Source organism: Onychostruthus taczanowskii, unplaced genomic scaffold (assembly GCF_017590055.1).
Source record: "Onychostruthus taczanowskii isolate IOZ18803 unplaced genomic scaffold, ASM1759005v1 scaffold22, whole genome shotgun sequence".
In the NCBI taxonomy this organism is placed as follows: domain Eukaryota; kingdom Metazoa; phylum Chordata; class Aves; order Passeriformes; family Passeridae; genus Onychostruthus; species Onychostruthus taczanowskii.
Window position 1 is genome coordinate 8,746,472 of NW_024499462.1, and position 16,801 is coordinate 8,763,272.

A 16,801-nucleotide genomic window follows, 5' to 3' on the forward strand; every position below is an offset into this window, starting at 1 on the left:
TTCAAACTGTCCAACTACAGCTGAAAATTAATTATGATTTTGGAAGTACTTCTGCAAATTGCTACTCCAGCTGACACCCCATGCACAGTTAACCACAAATCAAAGCCAAACCACAACATTTTACTGGGGATATTAGTTGTCACTGTCAGTTCTTCTCAAAAGACTTTTAAAAGAGAATCATAATTTTGGCAGTAATTGCAGCCCAGTCATATTTTCAGTTCATCAAGGGGAAAGTTTTAAAATAAATAAAGGATTTTATTTCTAATATATTGTTGAATTTTCTACTAAATTTAGGTAAGCTTAAGACAAGTGAAACATTTTGGTAACACTCAGTTTGCCAAGGGATGCCTGATATTTTTCTGCTAACACAATAAAAACCACAATAGAGATAAGTGGTTGTGGGGTTTTTTCCTAGCTGCACGAATCCTCTTATCTCACCTCAAAACATCTGGCAAAATAGGGAAACAGATGCAGGATACCAACATCTTCATGCAAGTCATTCATGACCTAGAAAGAAACAGCTGAAAACCATGATCCTTGATCCTTCCTTGTGCTGTGCCTCGTTGGGCATGCTACCATTTGTCATCCCCACTTTGCTATATTCTGATATAGATACAGTCAAAACACACATGCTTACACCAGAGGCAAAATTACATATAACATGACACCACTGACAAAGCAGAACATGAACTTTTTTCTACAGAGCCTTCAGTTGTGCTCCGGACCCCTCTGGTGCTCATTAATGAGGGGCAATAACTTGCACCTCAACTTTCAGACCATAAAAACCAATCTGTTCCTTTGGAAGTAATCTGTACATGACAGTGTTCTAATTCTTAAAATGACAGATAAGCCATTTCTAACATTTGAAGGGTTTTTTACATGAATTCTCCCTTCCTCTGAACCTAAGACAGCAAAGATGAACACAGACTAGCAGCTGAATTCCTACTCACTGCCATGTCCTTCATTCAAAGTACATTAGCAACTAAGCAAAAACAAGCTAGACTGTCAGAAAAAAGGTTCAACAATCTCATATGTTCAATCATTTAATCTGTGCCACTAGAGGTGGTAGCAAACAAACTGCATATTCCACATATGTAAAATAAACACATAATTGCTATCTAAAAGTTGAACTTTTTTTTTTTATTTAGCTGGTTTGGGGACCCACAGACTCAACATGTATGATTTTAATTTAGGTTTGTCTGTGAAAATATTATCAATTCATATAGTCTTTTTTGTAGAAATTTCACTAACTCCAAAACAATGTAAAAAACCAGCTCAGTTTGCTCAAGTAGTGTCCCATTTTGCTAGAGAACTGGATACATTCTTGTTGGATATAATTGTATTGTAGCATTTTTTTATTAAAATATACAGAGATGGGAAATATTTTTTTTTTTTGGTGAGTGCAATACATAACTGTGCCAATAGCAAAGCTGAAATTTGGCAATGGCAGGAACACACAGTACCTTTGACAGCCCTGGTGTTTGTGCGACTGAGCTGAAGCCCCTTTCCTGAAAGATGTTTCATCTGAAGGCATGAAAGGCAACCAGCATAGGAGTAAGACATCAAGAAAATATTTAAACTATGATTTTCTATACTTACCCTTTATATTTCCCAGGGTAAAAAAGTGCAAGACCTTTTGCTATGGTTTGGAAGGTGAGAACTAAGATTACACTGGGACATCCCCCCATTCCTCCATGTCCTTATTTACCCAGCAATTCACTTCTGACACTTTTAAGGAATGTCTCTGACAGTACTGATTGGCATGAATGTTTTTCACTCAGTGACAGGGATGCTGTGGCAGAAACAGTGAGGTGGACACACATCAGCTGGAGAAGGTGTTTCTGTAGATACACAGTCACATGCACACTCTGTAGCTGGCCCTGGCCTACAGCTAGGGCTGAGACAAGTGGAAGAAAACAAGGTTTAATCAACATTAAAGTTGGGAAAATAAACACTATCCTTTTTTCACTTGTTCATCAATAAACATACTATCTGTTCATTGGCTGTCTACATTTCTGAGCAAATATGACATTCCATAAGGTAGAAATATTGGAAAGTTAATTTTGGAGCAATTACACCCTTGCAGACTTCCTCAGCTTTCATTTTTATTTTTCATTCAACAAGTTATTACGGTTAATGATACCTTTGGCTAATCCCATCCTCACAGGACCAGGTGGTACATGTTAACACTTCCAAATTAACAGCTGTGTTTCAGATAGAGACACTGGTAGGCTTGTTCAGCCCTTTACAGGAGAAGAAGTTACTTGTCTCACTGCATCGCACAGGGTCAGGTCAGTACTCACGGGCTGGCACCAGTCTTAACTTGAGAGGTTCATTGTAAGGGTCTGCAGTAATGTTTAGGCCAGCACAGAGAGTAAAAATAAAGTTTCAGGTTAGCAGGCAAGAAAAATTACCATAAGAATTCAAAATATTCCAGTTTTACACCAAGAAGAGTGGCATACTTTTCCCTAAGGCACGTGTGCCTATACCCCTCTGGTTCATTTATTTACCGTAATCTTCACTATAACTTAATTTTTCTTATTCAGGATTGCATTGAAGAAACAAAGAAAATGTCTTGCTAGAAATTTCTCTTTTGCCTTCAGTTGAATTAAACTGGGCTAACATGAATAGGGACTTGAGTAGGGACAAGCAACTTGTATAACAAGAATTGTTTTCACACAGGGTTTAAAAGAGCACTTTTTCCCTTGTGAATATTTCCTTTTCCTTTATGAGTGACTGGAATGTAGTGCTTCTACTAAACAAGACATACATGTGAAAGGGAATGATGTCTGTCAACTGTATTAATGGAGGTGAAAAAAAACCTGGATTAAAAAGGAAGAGGACAGTTTTTAATATTTTAAAGTAGTTCTAGTGTTCCATTAGCAGTGCTAACTTACGCAATATCACTGTGACTTTTATCTATGATTGACAGATCTATATATATGGAAAGGGTTTTTTTACTAGAATTTAGTCCATATTTGTCTGCACCAATATCACTGCTCTCAAAAAACCATATACCAGGACTGATGTAGTAAATCTCATCCAAAACCTGTACAGTCATATGTGTTATAAAAGCTGGTGACTTTTAGGCCTTGGTGGACAGTAGCAGGGAACAGCCCCTTCCTGCACAGAGCTGTAAAAGCACCAGGCAGCTCGAAGGCAGATGGTCCTGGCAAACACTGTAGGTGTGAGGTGTGCTGACTGAGGCAAGAACTGAGCCCTTGTGTGAGACAGAGGTCCACGTTTCAGAAAATAAAAACCTTGTGTCTTCAGTCATCTGCAGTTCATTCCTTCTATTTGAAGAATTGCCTGAAACCTGCTTGGAGCGTTTTCAAGTCTGATAAAAATATTGTGCTGACTCAAAGTACCTAGGAAACAAACTTCCCTGCAACAGGGTTAGTGCCAATTAAGATTGGCAACTAATTCTAGCCTACTCTAGAATTAACATGGCAGCACAGCATGGATAAGATATTTACATTCATGAACAAATAAATCATTCTGCCATCCGGACTAACAGAAAGTGGGGATAAAACAAAAAGCAAACCCACTGACAATCCTGGGTATGTAAAGAAAGCATTAAGAAGAAATTAGTGAGAGTGCAGCACTGACATAGGTAGTAGCAGTATGCTCTGTGATCGCTGGGCTGCCAGCAGATTGCCATACCATGAATAAAATACTGCTTCCAGACCCAATCTGTCTTCAGGACAATCCCAAAAAGCAGTCAAACACTCCATTAATCAAAAGATAATTTTAGATACAATCACAGCCTCCGATTCCAGCGCAGCCACTCTGTTTGCAGGTCCCATCAGTTCCTTCCTGTCACTTCCATCCATGTCATGTATGTTTATCTCTGGCATTCTTTTTTGTCTCCTACAGTTGCTCTAACTCAAAGCCTTGTTCTACCTCAGCAAGCAGGGTTTATAGTCATTGGAAGAAAAAAATCTAGTGGAGCTCCTAGGGAAAAAGAGAAGTGGCAAACAATTAGGCACTAGCTCTGTCTCCTGGAGCCTGCAGTACCATGGAATTGGTGAGAGTAGATGGGCAGAGATACTATATGCAGTAAAGGGACACACAGAAAAATGCAAATGAAACCCTTCATGCATTTTCAAAAGGATCAAGTGAAGAATCCTCCTTTCCCTCCTTGGGTAATTGCTTGAGGATTTCTATTGTATTCTTTAAGGGGCTCCATAAATAGCACCTAACTTATTCTTCAGCTGGGAACCAGTTACAAAGCACTGAGGCCATTTAACCCTCAGTAAAGGGTCTCCTGGAGCATAAGGCAGATTAGAGGGATCCCCAGGTGGCAAAATCCCTGGGCCTCTGCACTTGCCTGGCATTTCTCTGGCTGCAGAAGCAACCATCAGCAGCTGTTCCAACACAGATACTTCCAGGTAAGGCAGATGGCTCCCCTGCACCCACTTCTCCCTAACTGCTACTGCTCTTCTCATCTGCCCTGCTCTTTTCCTTGGACTCCCTCTCTTGGATTCTTGGATCAAACAAGTGAAACGGGTTAGGATGGGCTAAGGAGAAGGAACAAGATACCTCAGCTACTGTTTTGGACATGGATGCTGAACTATGTAGTTCAGTACTAGTAACAAGGAGATACTACCTTTCAAAACTGAAATAATGGAACAATTCAGATGACTGTGCTGCAGCTGAAGAAGGTACAGGAAGCTTTGTAAAACAATACAGAAAGATCAAACCACTATTTCTCACACAGCTACTCATATCCAGGCTTATTTCATGCAATTACTCAGCAAGGCACTGACATCTTAACAGAGAGCAAGCAAGGAGGCCCCAGGACTTGAAACCGCAAACTGGCCAGGTGCAGAATCCGTGTGCTCCAAGAGGATCTGTTACACCAATTACCTACTTGGTGGTTTGAGACAGTCTTGCAGGAATTGTGCTTCACACACTATCCACAGCAAATTGTTACTGCATATGGTATGTATTTACTAACATTCTGCATATGGATGAACTATACCTTTATATCCATATATTTCCAGGATTTTCTATGTCAAAACTAAAGGAGGAAGAAAACACAAATTTTTGCTTTTGTACCTAAGCACTGGGTTGCAGCTGATCCTTTAGATAGGTGCAAAAATCCATGGTGCTCCATACCCAAGCACAAGCATTTCCCAGACTCACTTTAACTAACTTTGGTTTATGTTACTTTTCACTGCTGGCAGTGGAAATGTTGTACCTACCCAGCCAGCACAAGTGGTTTTAACATCCATAACTCACAAATGCCACATGCAGACGTGCTTTCACAGTTTACAACTCTGCTGAACTGCCTTCTCATAATTCAGAGTGCTCACACAGATTCCACCACATAGCAAAATTATTTCATAATAAGATAAGAATCTCTGCTGCAGCAGATGAAAAACATTTGTTTGGAATATTTCAGCCACGCTGCAGATGAACAAATGAGTTGCATTATGTATATACTGATTACAGAAACTGGAGAATACAGTGGGTTCAAGTTACACATGTTCTCTAGCCTTATTGGCAGTTTTGGGTATTCATTCTATTTTCCTACTGGAGCCCCATCTAATCTAGAAGATGACTAAGAAGACAGCAATTCAGACCAAGACAAATTTAAAAGCACAACAATCCAGGATATTTGTAGTAGGGCACATTCATTTTTAAAATATGGAGGAGCATAAAAAAATTCTTTAAAAAAAAATTTAAATCACATATATAGTTTAAAGCCTGACATGACTAAAGGTATGACCATTGGCAGCAAGAACATAAATACATTAGATTATGAAACAAGTCCTGACCAGAAGTGGAAAATTATGTTCCTCACTCCTGCAAAAATATTGTGGGAAGGGTGCAGCCACAAGATGTCCGGATCACTAAGGGGACAGGCTGAATGAGCAGTTATAAGGAGATTTTGGATAAATTACATTACCACTTAAACAATAGGACTGAAGCAGCTGAATCCTGTCTCTGTGTTTGCCTTTGACTTGTTTCAAGGCTTCTATTTTCTAAGTCACTTAAGCTATTCCATTTATTCAAAGTTTGATGTTAAAGTTCCAGTTGTTTTTTACTTCATTAGCAGTACTTGAATAAAACTAAGAGGATTCATAGATGTTTTGGCAACATAAGGCTGATGTAAAATCCATGTAGTTAATGTCACTTATACTCTGTCCCAAAATAATCAAAGGAAGATATTGTGCATGTCTGGAAGATATTTCAAAGCCATCTAACTACCTTATTGGGCACTTTTGTCTCAAGTATTTCTGAGAAGAATAGATGCAATTGATATTAGTACCTTTTTCTGTACTGTCACGTCTCTGCTAAACAGACCATTTGTATCCATCTTCTCCTCACTCATCTACTGCTCCCACAGGTGGAGTGAACTTCCAATGAAAAAAATTGCCATCTTGAACCTATGTGGACTGTAACAAGTGTGGCAGCAGCATTTTGCTAAGCTAAGAGCAGTATTAAATACAGAAATGAGAAGGAACAGCCTGAAACTGTTCCAGAAGAAATTGCACAGGAGACTGGGATGACAACTGAACCTCAAAGAGTGAGCACTTTTCAGTTAAGCTGCTCATAATGCATGTATTTGCAGCCTTTTCCATTCCTGATAGGCCAAACAAAGCATCTATTCAATTTACTCATTCCTCTGCATGGTTACTAGAAGGGGCAAGGGCTAGAAGTATCTAGAAGTTACCAGGGCTACTGCCAGGGGGCAATGACAGCCAAAAGCTCTCGGTGTTTGCATCTGGTGGAGCACACGGTGCCCCTCACATCATAAGGGGTTGCTGCATTCATGAATGCAGCTGCTGCAATAAATGCACCCTAACTCCACCTTCCCCTGCTCTGCAGCAATCTCTACTGTGTTGTCTAACTAAAGCAATCCAACGACCTACAATAAGAGCTGTATTCAATTTAGGGGGAAAAAATATCAAAACATACCAAAAACTCTTCATCCAAAACATTGCATCACCTTGACCACTCTATTTTGACCTCTGCTTTTGACCTCTATTTCTACAAGATCCCTGTTATCTTTTCTGCCTGTTCAGAATTCCTATTTCCTTCATAGCATCTAACTAAACAGAGTGCACAGTGGAGCTGCCAAATAAAAACACATGTATTTAACTTAGCAAGTAAAAGAGGGAAGTGATAAGAATAGAAATTGTCTTTAAGGAAGGAATTAGCATGCCTACAAAAAAAAATCCAAACAACTCCACAACAACAAAACAAGCAGCTTCAGCCTATTTCCCCCTTCTAGACTTTCTACCATATCCTGACTTCTTAAATACCATCTGCCAGAAAGGCAAGTTCCTCAGATGTGATATCTGTTTCTTGGGGTTTTTCTTCATTTACCAGCAAATCATGGAAAATCCTCCGCCACAATTTAAGTCAGTAAGCCTCAGCCACCTTTTCCTTCTTTAAAACACTATGCAACTGTTTGAGTATAGGATGCAATTTGATTGAATTCTTCTGTTATGAAGAATTCCACCTTTACACTGGTGGAAGTTTGTTCCTTCTCATGCTGATGCACACTTATTTAAATGTGCCTCAAAGGGCTTCTAAACCAAGAGAGTGTACAAAAGAGTGAACTGAATCTGTGCTGCAAGGACTTTGTCACTGAAAAAAAAAAGAAAAGGAAAAAAAAAGTAGCCTCACTAAAGGAATTCAGTTTGATTCAGCTGTTCTACCCTTGACCTTGCAGTTCTGGAAAGTTAGAATCTTCACCTGCATTTAAATTCCTGCAAGCATATAGCTCTGCTGTCCTAACTAGCAGCTCTCAAAAGTTTAATGCATCCATCTTTGGTGTTTGCAGCTGACGACTGAACAGCATTTTCTACTGTGTGTACACTGACTCTCATGTTCTGTTGCTTGTAATCAGACCTTTTCAGAAGAGTGACTTTTTTCCTATCTTGGCAGAGATGTATGGCTTATTACAGCAAACCAAGATGCCAACTTTGATGTTTCAAAGGTCAGATTTTTTTTTTTTTCTGTTATCTAAGTAAAGAAGGCTTTTTTCCCCCCCCAGTCATATTGGGAATACACATGAATTTTTACCCTTTTGTCACTCGGCAAAAAGCATAGGGAGCTATGATCAAGTTTTTAAGTTACCTCCTGGGAGCTCCTTTGAAAACTACTAGTTTGATTACTATGGTGTTTGTACCAAAACAAGAAATAGCCGCCCTGTTCCACTCATTGCAGGGAAGGCAGCAGGGAAGAGTTTTTGAACTGTAATTACCAGCTTACCCACTCAGGCTCCTTCCTAAAGCAGGAATCATTCATCATCCTCTTTTGTGCTACCGACTCCTTAAAAGGCCTACTCAGCTTTAACTCCTGGGCATCCCACCACAGCCAGGCTCCCCAAGAGCCCACGCCAGGGCTACCTAGATGGATTTCAAAGGGAACATCGCGGCGCTTGCCTGCCTTATTTGGAAAACCCTAACTCTGCACGGCTTGGCACAACCTCAGCGGCCGCGCAGGGCTTCGTAAACCTGGAGCTCTGACAGAGCTTTAACGAGAAGGAACCTCAGATTGCAATGAACTCCCAGCACCAGCAAGAAACAGAAATGAGAATAAAAAGAGAGGGCGGGCTGACAAGAGCCGAGCGAAAGTTGTCGAGTTAAAAAGAAACCCAAAAGAGCCCAGCGCGGAGCGCTCGGGAGGGCTTTGAGCGTGTTTGGCACAAAAACCTTCAGGAAGGAGGAAAAGGAAGGCCGGGGAGCGAGCGAGGGAGCCGGTCCGATCCCGGCGGGCGAGTGGCCGGCGGTGCGGGGACACCTCCGCGCACACGCTCCTCCGGCCGCGGGCAGGCGGGCAGGGCGGGGGCGGAGCGGCGCCGGGACGCCCCTGCACCCCCGCGGCGGCCGGGAGGCCTATGGGGGCGCGGCGCCGCCGCCGGAGCGCCGGCAGCCCCTCCCCGCCGCTGCCTGCAGGAGTGGGAATAAAGACAGATAGCGGGGCAGGCAGCGGCCGGGCGGGACGGAGCGCGCACAAAGTTTCCTGCGGAGCCCGCGGGCGGCGGCAGCGATGCCCGTGCTGCGCGGAGCGCTGGGGCTGCGCGGGCGCCGCCGGCCTTAGGGGAGCGAGAGCGGCGCGGGGCGCGGCAGCGAGCCCCCGGCCCGTCCTCTCCTCCGGGCGGCCAGGAGGAAGCGCCCCGGGCAGGGACGGGAGAGCGGCACTGCCGGAGCGCGGGGAGGGGGACCGGCACCGCGGGGCCAGCCGCGCCGGCGGAGCCGGGGGGAAAGATGAGCTTGTTGTCAACCATCGACACCAGCGCCGCGCCCGTGTACCAGCCCGCCCAGCTCCTCAACTGGGTCTATCTCTCGCTGCAAGACACGCACCAGGCCAGCGCCTTCGATGCCTTTAGACCCGAGCCCTCCTCGTCCCAGCACCCCGACCTCGGCTACACCAAGAGCACCCCGGAGCTGGGCTCGTCACTCAGCTCCAGCTATCTCAACAGCTTCTTCCAGCTCCAGCGGAGCGAGGTGAGTCCGCCGCGCCGCCCGGCGCGGAGCCCCCGGCCCCCCCGGGCCACAACCGCCATGATGCCTCGGCAGCCTCCTGCCCCCTTCCCCGGGCCGGCACCGAGCCCGCCCCAAGCGGGGCAGCCCCGCTCCCCGCCGCGCACGCCGGGGCGGCTCGGCCACCCGCGCAGGCTCCTTGTCCTCCTGCCTGGCCGGCTCCTTCCCGCCCGGCGCTCCCTCGCCGCCCGTCCCGCTAACGGGCCGGGGCGAGGCGCCGCCGCCGCCGCGGCATTGGCGCGGCCGCCGCCTCCTCCCGCCGCCCGCCAGCGGCGCGGGGCGCCCGTGTTGACAGTCTGGTCAATGGTTACACGGATTTCCCGTGCGCAGCCGGAGGGACGGGGGGCAGGACACGCAAAAAGTGCTACATCCGTCATAACGTGCAAAAATACCACCACCGCCGCCACCACCCCCCTTTATTTTTTTCCCCTAAAGCGTTACTTTAAAAGCTTAATATAAGACTGCATATGGCTTATGAGAGATCAAAGGCAGGCACTATTTGAAAGGAAGAAATGTAAACAGGAACGTGATAAAAACAGCAGAAAAGTTTTGTGCACGTTTCGTAATGCAAAACAAGCCTAAATGTAACCAAAGGGAAGGAAGCTAAAAAACTGGGATATGCAAAGACAATTCGCTGTGGAACTCCCTGTCACAGGAAGTTGTTGAGGTCAAGCACTTCTGCACTGGAGGGGTTTCACATGTGTGGAGAGAGATCCTGCAAGGTGGCACCTCACACGCCACAGCTCCCAGCCTCTCCAGAAAAGACCCAGCTAGAGTTTGGCACCCTACTGTGGGACTCTTGCCGGAGGCATTCAACAGCGGCTTTGTTTGATATGGTCAGATGGACTATACATCCCAACCTGCTCTGGCACTTCCTTCAGAATGACATTTCAAAGTTCTTCCAGCACCTTTTATGTTAAACGTCAACTTAAAATGTATTCTTGGTCAAAGTACACCCTTCTGTTCTGTCAGAAAAGTTATGGAGTTATTAATTAAAACCAAATCAAATTCCCCAAGTGCTCTTGTAATAGAGCTACTAAAAGTTGAGAGCCAGATTTATATAGACACGTTTTCCTTTAATTAGAAATTCTTTCTTTAAGAATTTAACAAAGCACATCCAATCTCAAAATAAGCACTATATTTGAGAGTATGTAGTTCAAAACTCGTTCAACCTGATTAAGTCTTACTAAGCATGACATGACATGGGCATTCAACAACATATAGACCTAACAAGCACATTGATTTTGCAAAAAGATTAGCAGGCAGTGCAATTTAAACTATTAGCTACCTACCTGTTGGTGACAACTTGTAGATTTTACCCCTTCCTGCTTGGCTTTCAAACTTTATGGTGCCCAGGTAGCAGCAAGCCTCCAGGAGCTTGGCCAGCAGGGATTCCAGATGGGACTCTGTTCAGGCCCATGTTTGTTGAAGTTGGGATACATTCTGCTCACAGCAGGTCTTTTATTTTTTGGGATAAAAAGGAAGAAACAAGTAAATGGAGTCTGCATTCAGGAAGCCTTTGAAACAGTCTCTGAGAAACAGTTTTCTCTTCCTGACAGTTCCCCGAGTTCATTTCGGCTTCTACTATACTCTGTGCAAGTAGGGGCTAATCCTTTTGTCACACTCCCTTTCCACTTGGCTTATAGTTCTTTCCATTTTCCCCCCTAACCTTTCTTCTGGAAGATAATTTGCCTGCTATACCAGGCCTTCTTCAGGCCCCTGTCTCTGCCCCAGCTCCAAGCAGTCAGTCCCTGTGCAGCCTCCCCCCAGCTGAGCTGTTTTCAGATCCCAGAAGTCACCTTCTGTGTGGATTCCTATCACCCACAAGCTGTAACTTTATTCTGCTCTTTTTAACCTCATTACAGTTTCCTGAGGCACACGAACAGCAGCAGCAACTGAGAATTTCAGCTCTGTAGAAAGCCAAGAACATTCACCATTCAGGAAATAAGAAGCCATTTCATTCTATACAGATATTTTATTATTTTTAAAGATAAGGCCTGTTAGTTTGTTGCCATTCATTTTCCAGCCTGTGACGATAGCACTGACTATGTGGCTGATGGAGACACTTCTATATTTCCAGTATTCACCTGAACTATGTCCTAATACATAGTAACCTGAAAAGAGGGAAAGGAGAACAGCTATCTCCTATGGCATGGGAATGCATCTGCCCTGCTGGATATACCCTGAAGGAAGTAGGAAGCCTTCTAATTTCCCAGCTAACACTGCCTGCTTATACAGCAGCTTTCATTCAAGGGTTTAGAAGGTGCTAGAGATACTGTTGCTCAAAAGAAGTTATGTCAATATCTTATATGCTCTGTTCTTTCCAGAAACGGGAAACCAGACTGCTTTTTTGGCAGGAGTCACCCAAGAGTTTCCGACAATGTCATGCTCTTAATTCTTGAGATTCTAACATCTGTTTATTTGCAGATGCCATTGGGTATACACTACACATTTCAACCGCATAAAATTATTTTGGAGATCATTAGTACTGTATGCTGTTTCTGCAGCAAGTGGGCTTATGCTATCTTTGGAACGACACATAGCTTTCCACAGTCAAACTGTTGACTGTTTTCTACACAGTGCTTGCTTTGGTTGGCATTTTTTTTTCCCTCACGGTTTTGTCCTGGGTTGGCTTAGCATGGAGCCGAGCTGTGACAATGATTGACACATAGCTGTACACAATATTTGGAAAGTGACCTAATGAGGGTCCAAAATAGCAACAGATTGAAAAATGATAGGATCATAGGGTGTAAAATAGTTGTGTGTCCTGTATGTTGCCTTGCAATTGAAACTTTCTGGAGAAGAACACTTGAATAAGAGACAGCACTTGTGAAAAGTTGCTATTATACAGGGTTTGCAAGTCTGCATGGCACTGCCTGTGTATGTGACTTGCATACTGACCAAAGGAACAGGACAGCAAAAAAATAAAAATGCCAGCACCCACAGAGTAGTCTTGTACTTCAAGATTTTTGTCCTCCAGACTTTTTCCACTACAATGGATGCCTTCTAAATAAACATGATGAACACAGCTGTTTGGTGCATAAAAGCCCATTGTACCAAGGGAAAAAAAACAATAATAAAGGTTTAAACAGTAAAGCAACAATGAGTGTTTTGTTCTGTATGCAAGACTCGTTTTGCAAAACAGACCTGCTTTAAGCCAAACTTTATGGCAGCATTTGTTGTCCTAGATATGAAATAAAAGCATGTTAGACCATTAAGATGCAATAAATTGGCCATTGAACTGAGCTCCACCCTCATTATAACACCATCCATCAGAGCAAAGTATTTGAGGTTTTGTTGTGAGGCTGGTTATGTGGAATTTAATACCTTTGAGACACAGCCAGGTATCTGTGGCTTTATCATTGAGGGTTATAATTAAAAAAATACTAGAGTAAGGGGGCAAGAGACTCATAAGGTATTTTTCTACACTAACAGGAGGCATCCTACCAGGTCAGTGCTGTCTTTGGTCAAGAAGAGACAGCAAGCAGCAACTAGAAATTATCACAATATAATAGTTACTTTTTTTTTCCCCTACTCTGTGTCTTTCAAGAGCAAAATTCCTTCTAGAAGCCTCTACAGCAGCCACTTTCTGGATCTAAAACAGATTTTATTTAAGCACAAATAACTGTACATACTAGATGAGAAAATAATCACCATTTTCATGTTTCTGACTTAGAGACTTCCAGATCCAGTCCTTATAGGCAAGAGGGGAACTGACTGGGAATGAGAGCACCCCAGCTAGTTCAGTTTGCTGCAGTAAAGTACGGATCACTTGCTTGGAAAGAAAAATGTGTGGAGTTAAAAAAAGTTCACAGTATGCTGTAGAAAATAACATTTAAATCCCTGTGAAACAAGCAAGTCTAAAGCACTGGGGTAGATTAGGTAACTTCCCAAAGAAGATAGTGACATTCATGAACTAACAACAAAAACTGATGAAATACTGGAAGAACAAAAACATAGGGAAGGAAATTGGCAGTTCTACAGAAAATATGTTTTATCAGACAAACTTGTTGTCCCTCTGTCTTTCACAGAATTAGGGGGGTACATACTAGGCTGATACTTGATGAAGAAAGATCTGTTATTTGGCCTAGATGAAGTAATTTGGAGGGTAATTATAAGATTAAAAAAAAAATATCCCCATTCTCTTAGTATCAGAGGAATATAAGGATTGCTATACCAGATCAGGCCATTGGCTCCCTGAATTACGTCAGTATCTTTGGGAACAGCCATGTTTGAAAGATTTAAAAGGAAAAATCAAATGCCTTTGAGGAGGCTCACAACCAGTATGGTCTGAAGGCAAAAACAACAGAGAGGCAGGTTAACAGAAATTGCCATATGTTCCAAAACATGTCCAATTTGTTTAATTTTGAGCAACATTATTAGTTATTCTAACACACAGCATGTTTTTGATCCACAGGGTGCTTAATGTGCTAGGCACTCAAATGAGGACTTCTTTCTTTCTGAGTAGCAGTCTACAGTACCTGAATATGTCCTTTAATAATAATGTTTACTATTTGATTTATTTCCTAATTTTAATTTTTTTCTCACTGTAAGTACCGACATTGGAGTGCCCTTAACCTTCTCTAAATTTTATTGAAAGGACACTAGCATAACAATTCCTGTGTTGCAGGGACTTGTGCTTTCTGCCTCAGGATGATTATACTCTACCGGTATTTTATGGCTACTTAAAGTGCCAAGCAATTCTAAAATGCTTTTCAGGAAGTTAAATGTCAATTCTCACATCAGACCTCATAAGAGATTCCAGGGAGCTGAATCTCTTATGTTAATCAGAGGACAACATGGATTTGGAGATCTTGGCAAGACCAGCCTGTGTTCTCCCAGTGCAGCCAGCTCCAGAGCCCTTTTGATGCTGCTGCCTCAGCACACAAAGTGAGCTTTCACAGCCCACTGTACACTAGTCTCAAAATTTTAGATCCTATTACAGCTATTTGAGCTAATAACTATTCTGTTCCTAATTCCAATTGGACATATGCTTTAAAATGCAAAAAATCAGGGGTTTTTGTCTATAAGCATTCTCTTTTCCACCCTGTTATCTCTGCAGCTGTGGCCTCCTGCTTTGCTACTTCTGTAGCCTTCGAAAAACACCCATGTTTGCCTGGGAAATAAAAACCCCACGTGTGAATGTACTATAGGAAGTGGAGTTGGAAAATAAGATCTATATCTTGTATAAGAAGTGTTAAACTCAAATTATTATCCAAATTACACTCTTCCATTTGTAGCACCTCGGTATGGCTTTAGGCTTCTCTGTTGTCCAGGATTAAGTGTTTTGTTTGTGTGTGTTTTTGCAAGTGGATAGTCCTGCATGTAGCAGATACTCTCCTGACTCTTGACACTTAGGCTGATTTACCTAATAGCAATTTGATTGCAGGAAGAAATGCACAAGAGCCAAATGTGATTCACCAAAGAAAGTGTTCTAAATACAATTATGTTACTTTTACTCTGGCTTCCTTACCTGACTCGGAACAGCAAACGTTCCCAGAAGTAAGAAGGGAGTGTGTTGAATTTACTCCAACAGCCAGAGCCTCTTGTGTTGTGTCCTTACCAACAAACTGCCCCTGCCCCCAGCAAATGCTGCTGTAGCTCTGCAGCACACCTGCCCTACCTCCAGCTTTAACTACTTCAAACATGACTTACACCTGGGCTTTACTTTATTTACAGTGAAATTATTATCCACCATAGTAATCTGCAGCTACTTGCTTTCACATCACAATCAGAACCACGCTTGAAAAGCTGGCAAGAACTAAAATATTAATTGCTGAAAGTAAATCAAATCTTCAAGAAGAGGAATATGCACTTTTTGCTTTACTATTGATTTCTTTTTGATAGCTTGAAAAGAAAAATAAAATCAAGAACAGAAGATAGACTAGTTATGTTTATTATTCCTGATTAGCTGAAAATCATTGCCAATTCTTTTAAATCACTTGGGATTTTGTATCTATGCAAACTCCTCATTGGGAGAAGCACTGGCATGCTTCTTCTGCCTCACAAATATATTCACATCTTGGAAAAAGCCTGTCAGGCAGTATACAGAAAAGCAAAACACACCAACCTATAATTGGAGGCAAAAGGATGTAGAATTCTTGTTGCAATTATATTTTATACACAGAGCTTTCATTTACAGTTATTTTATGCGTTTACAGTGTCTTCCATGCCAAAGCACCCAAACAAAGGGGTGATGTAACTGTGTGTTGGGTAATGATTTTTCATCCACTCCTCTTTTGCTCTGCAGACACAGACTCAGTTATTCAGAAGAGAAAAGGAAGATCCTTCTCCAGTGAACTGCACAAATGATCAGACAACCGAGTCTGACTTGAACCAATATATAAATTTATGAAATGTATGGAATGAATTAGGTAACCAAGAGGTGTAGTGAACTGCTTTTATCCCAAAGCCAATGCCACTCTTCCCACCCTACCCAGGCCTTTTCGGTTACATTTGGGGGATTTTCTGTACTTGTACAAGATAGATAACTTGTAGAGATGGTCCTGTTACTTTGGTAATTGACAACTAGAAGAAAAGATTGCATTGACAGATGCCAGGTGAGGATTAACACCAAGGAAAGTTTTCCAGATCAGAGTTTAAGTGCACCATAAAAGGACTTTGAAACACAATTTAAGTGAAATTTAAATCTAAGACCAGAGAATCTTTCCCATGCTGCTTTAAGAAGCATGAAAAATGACAGTGCACTTGCCAAAAAGTGCAGGCACAGATACTACAAAGGCAAATCATACAATTCTGATAATATGTATTTGCGTAGGAACGAAAGTAGCTGTATCCTGTTACCTAAATTAGATGCATACATAGAAATGCTACCTAAAGAGTGATATTGGGCATAACATTCCATTTTCTGAACAGATTAATGAAACGTCACAATTAATACCCATACCTCTCCCCACTTTGTCTTCCCCAGAAAAATTGCCAACGGCCTGATGCCCATTTTGCTAACTCTGGAATTGCTCTTCCTCTTTTAGAAAGCGACAATGAAATTACTAAATTAAATTGAGAGAATATAAGTCTTTTCCTCATGATTTACTTAGGTTCTGTGTGGGTTCCAGAGTAATTAGAATAGATCAAAGCAACTAATTAAATTTTACAAAGCTATTCAAATCTTACAGTAATGCCGACACAATTCAGACAGACAGTATTTCATAAGTGTAAAAGCCTGGATCACTTCGTTTTTCCTGCAGGTTGGTTCTTACTCTCAGAACCATAGCAAACAATTTGTGATCTGCTAAAAGTAGAATCTAAAATTATAGACAGATTCACTTGAGGAAAGC

General features: G+C 42.3%; 1 protein-coding gene across 1 annotated transcript in view; it reads left to right on the forward strand.

Annotated features, from left to right (window-relative positions):
* Nucleotides 1–8,898: 8,898 nt before the first annotated feature.
* Nucleotides 8,899–16,801, forward strand: part of ZCCHC24 (zinc finger CCHC-type containing 24) — a 106,125-nt gene continuing 98,222 nt past the window's right edge. The window contains exon 1 of the mRNA XM_041404950.1: nucleotides 8,899–9,467. Within this exon, the coding sequence (XP_041260884.1) occupies nucleotides 9,228–9,467 (240 nt within the window). The 5' untranslated portion in view covers nucleotides 8,899–9,227. The remainder of the gene's footprint in view (nucleotides 9,468–16,801) is intronic.